The sequence below is a fragment of the Oncorhynchus nerka genome, unplaced genomic scaffold (genome assembly GCF_034236695.1).
Source record: "Oncorhynchus nerka isolate Pitt River unplaced genomic scaffold, Oner_Uvic_2.0 unplaced_scaffold_5009, whole genome shotgun sequence".
Lineage (NCBI taxonomy): Eukaryota > Metazoa > Chordata > Actinopteri > Salmoniformes > Salmonidae > Oncorhynchus > Oncorhynchus nerka.
The window spans coordinates 3,875-7,515 of NW_027036296.1; the positions used below are offsets into that span (position 1 = coordinate 3,875).

At 55.5% G+C, this 3,641-nt stretch overlaps 1 protein-coding gene across 1 annotated transcript; it reads left to right on the forward strand.

Moving 5' to 3' along the window:
- The first annotated feature begins 300 nt into the window (after positions 1 to 300).
- LOC135566429 (histidine-rich glycoprotein-like) lies at positions 301 to 1,350 on the forward strand. The gene has a single exon (XM_065014141.1). The coding sequence runs from the start codon at positions 301 to 303 to the stop codon at positions 1,348 to 1,350; it is 1,050 nt and encodes a 349-aa protein (XP_064870213.1).
- Positions 1,351 to 3,641: the final 2,291 nt, after the last annotated feature.

The window sequence follows — 3,641 nt, forward strand, 5'->3', positions numbered from 1 at the left end:
CAGCCAGTTGAGTACCCAGGGCTGACCGTAGGGTTTACCCAGTGAGTACCCAGGGCTGATTATTTAGGATGTAGTGATGGTGTGGGCCCTTTCCTTTAACATATCATGGTATTAAAGCCAAGACACGTATTAAAGTCACAACACTATGACACAACACGACACATCACGACCACGACAAATCACAGCAACACATCACGACACGAAGACACGACAACACAACACGACTACACAACACGATGACACATCACGACACGATGACACATCACGACACATCACAACACCACGACACATCACAACACGATGACACATCGCGACACATCACATCACAACGACACAACACCACGATCACATCACAACGACACATCACGACACAACGACACATCACGACACAACGACACATCACGACACCACGACACATCACGCACCACGACACATCACGGCACCACGACACATCACGACACATCACAACGACACATCACGGCACCACACACATCACATCACGACACCACGACACATCACGGCACCACGACACATCACGACACAACGACATCACATCACAACGACACATCACGACACCACGACACATCACGGCACCACGACACATCACATCACAACGACACATCACGACACAACGACACATCACATCACAACGACACATCACGACACAACGACATCACATCACAACGACACATCACGACACCCACGACACATCACGGCACCCACGACACATCACGGCACCACGACACATCACGACACCACGACATCACATCACGACACATCACGACACCACATCACATCACGACACCGACACATCACATCACGACACAACGACACATCACATCACATCACCACGACACATCACGACACCACGACACATCACGGCACCACGACACATCACATCACGACACAACGACACATCACGACACAACGACACATCACATCACGACACAACGACACATCCGACACCACATCACGACACAACGACACATCACGACACAACGACACATCACGACACACATCACGACACAACGACACATCACATCACAACGACACATCACGACACCACGACACATCACATCACAACGACACATCACGACACCACGACACATCACGACACATCACATCACGACACCACATCACGACACAACGACACATCACGACACAACGACACATCACGACACCACATCACGACACGACACATCACATCACGACACCACATCACGACACAGCGACACATCACGACACCACGACACATCACATCACAACGACACATCACGACACCACATCACATCACGACACATCACGACACAACGACACATCACAACACTACGACACATCACGACACGATGACACATCACGACACAACGACACATAATGACACAACGACACATCACATCACGACACAACGACACATCACGACACAACGACACATCACACACCACGACACATCACGACACAACGACACATCACATCACGACACCACATCACATCACGACACAACGACACATCACAACGACACATCACAACGACACCACACACATCACGACACATCACAACGACACATCACGACACAACGACAAATCACGACACCACGACACATCACGACACAACGACACATCACAACGACACATCACGACACAACGACACCACATCACATCACGACACCACGACACATCACAACGACAACATCACATCACAACGACACATCACGATCACCACGCATCACATCACCACGACACATCACAACACCACGACACATCACCACGACACATCACACACCGACACATCACAACACAACGACACATCACCACGACACATCACGACACCACGACACATCACGACACATCACGACACCACGACACATCACATCACGACACCACGACAGACACTGAGTTAATAGTAGCCATGGAGCCTTGTCTCCTTTGAGTTGATATTGATTGAAGATGTGTAGGTTTAGTTGAGCAGAGATACTGTGTGTGTCTCACTGGTAGTGGGAGTCTCTAGTATACAGGTGGGGTGGAAGGGGAGGTGTCACAGAGGTGGGAGGGAGAGGAGGTGTCACAGAGGTGGGGGGAGGAGTGTCACAGAGGTGGGAGGGGAGAGGAGGTGTCACAGAGGTGGGAGAGAGAGGAGTTGTCACAGAGGTGGGAGGGGAGAGGAGGTGTCACAGAGGTGGGAGGGGAGGGTGGTGTCACAGAGGTGGGAGGGGAGGTGTCACAGAGGTGGGAGAGGAGGTGTCACAGAGGTGGGAGGGGAGAGGAGGTGTCACAGAGGTGGAAGGGGAGGTGTCACAGAGGTGGGAGGGAAGGGGAGGTGTCACAGAGGTGGGAGGAGAGGAGGTGTCCAGAGGTGGGAGGGAGAGGAGGTGTCACAGAGGTGGGAGGGGAGAGGAGGTGTCACAGAGGTGGAAGGGAGAGGAGGTGTATCAGAGGTGGGAGGGGAGGGGAGGTGTCACAGAGGTGGGAGGAGAGAGGAGGTGTCACAGAGGTGGAAGGGGAGTGTCACAGAGGTGGGGTAGAAGGGGAGGTGTCTACAGAGGTGGGAGGGGAGAGGAGGTGTCACAGAGGTGGGAGGAGAGAGGAGTTGTCACAGAGTGGGAGGGGAGAGGAGGTGTCACAGAGGTGGGAGGAGAGGAGGTGTCACAGAGGTGGGAGGGGAGGTGTCACAGAGGTGGGAGAGGAGGTGTCACAGAGGTGGAAGGGGAGGTGTCACAGAGGTGGGAGGGAAGGGGAGGTGTCACAGAGGTGGGAGGAGAGAGGAGGTGTCACAGAGGTGGGAGGGGAGAGGAGGTGTCACAGAGGTGGGAGGGGAGAGGAGGTGTCACAGAGGTGGGAGGGGAGAGGAGGTGTCACAGAGGTGGGGTGGAAGGAGAGGTGTCACAGAGGTGGGAGGGGAGAGGAGGTGTCACAGAGGTGGGAGGGAGAGGAGGTGTCACAGAGGTGGGAGGGAGAGGAGGTGTCACAGAGGTGGGAGGGAGAGGAGGTGTCACAGATGTGGGAGGAGATGGGTCACAGAGGTGGGAGGGGAGAGGAGGTGTCACAGAGGTGGAAGGGGAGAGAGTTGTCTCAGAGGTGGGAGGGGAGAGGAGGTGTCACAGAGGTGGGAGGGGAGAGGAGGTGTCACAGAGGTGGGAGGGGGAGAGGAGGTGTCACAGAGGCGGGAGGGTCACAGAGGTGTCACAGAGGTGGGAGGAGATGGGTCACAGAGGTGGGAGGGGAGAGGAGGTGTCACAGAGGTGGAGGGGAGAGGAGGTGGTCACAGAGTTGGAAGGGGAGAGGAGGTGTATCAGAGGTGGGAGGGGAGAGGTATGCAGAGGTGGAGGAGAGGAGGTGTCACAGAGGTGGGAGGGGAGAGGAAGTGTCACAGAGGTGGGGTGGAAGGAGAGGTGTCACAGAGGTGGGAGGGGAGAGGAGATGTCACAGAGGTGGGAGGGGAGAGGAGGTGTCACAGAGGTGGGAGGGAGAGGAGGTGTCACAGAGGTGGGAGGAGATGGGTCACAGAGGTGGAGGGAGAGGAGGTGTCACAGAGGTGGAGGGGAGAGGAGGTGTCACAGAGGTGGAAGGGGAGAGGAGGTATCAGAGGTGGGAGGGGAGAGGAGGTGTCACAGAGGTGGGAGGGGAGGTGTCACAGAGGTGGGAGAG

Bases quoted from the DNA above. Each gene is read 5' to 3' on its own strand.
- LOC135566429 (XM_065014141.1), top strand. From the start codon at position 301: ATGACACATCGCGACACATCACATCACAACGACACAACACCACGATCA.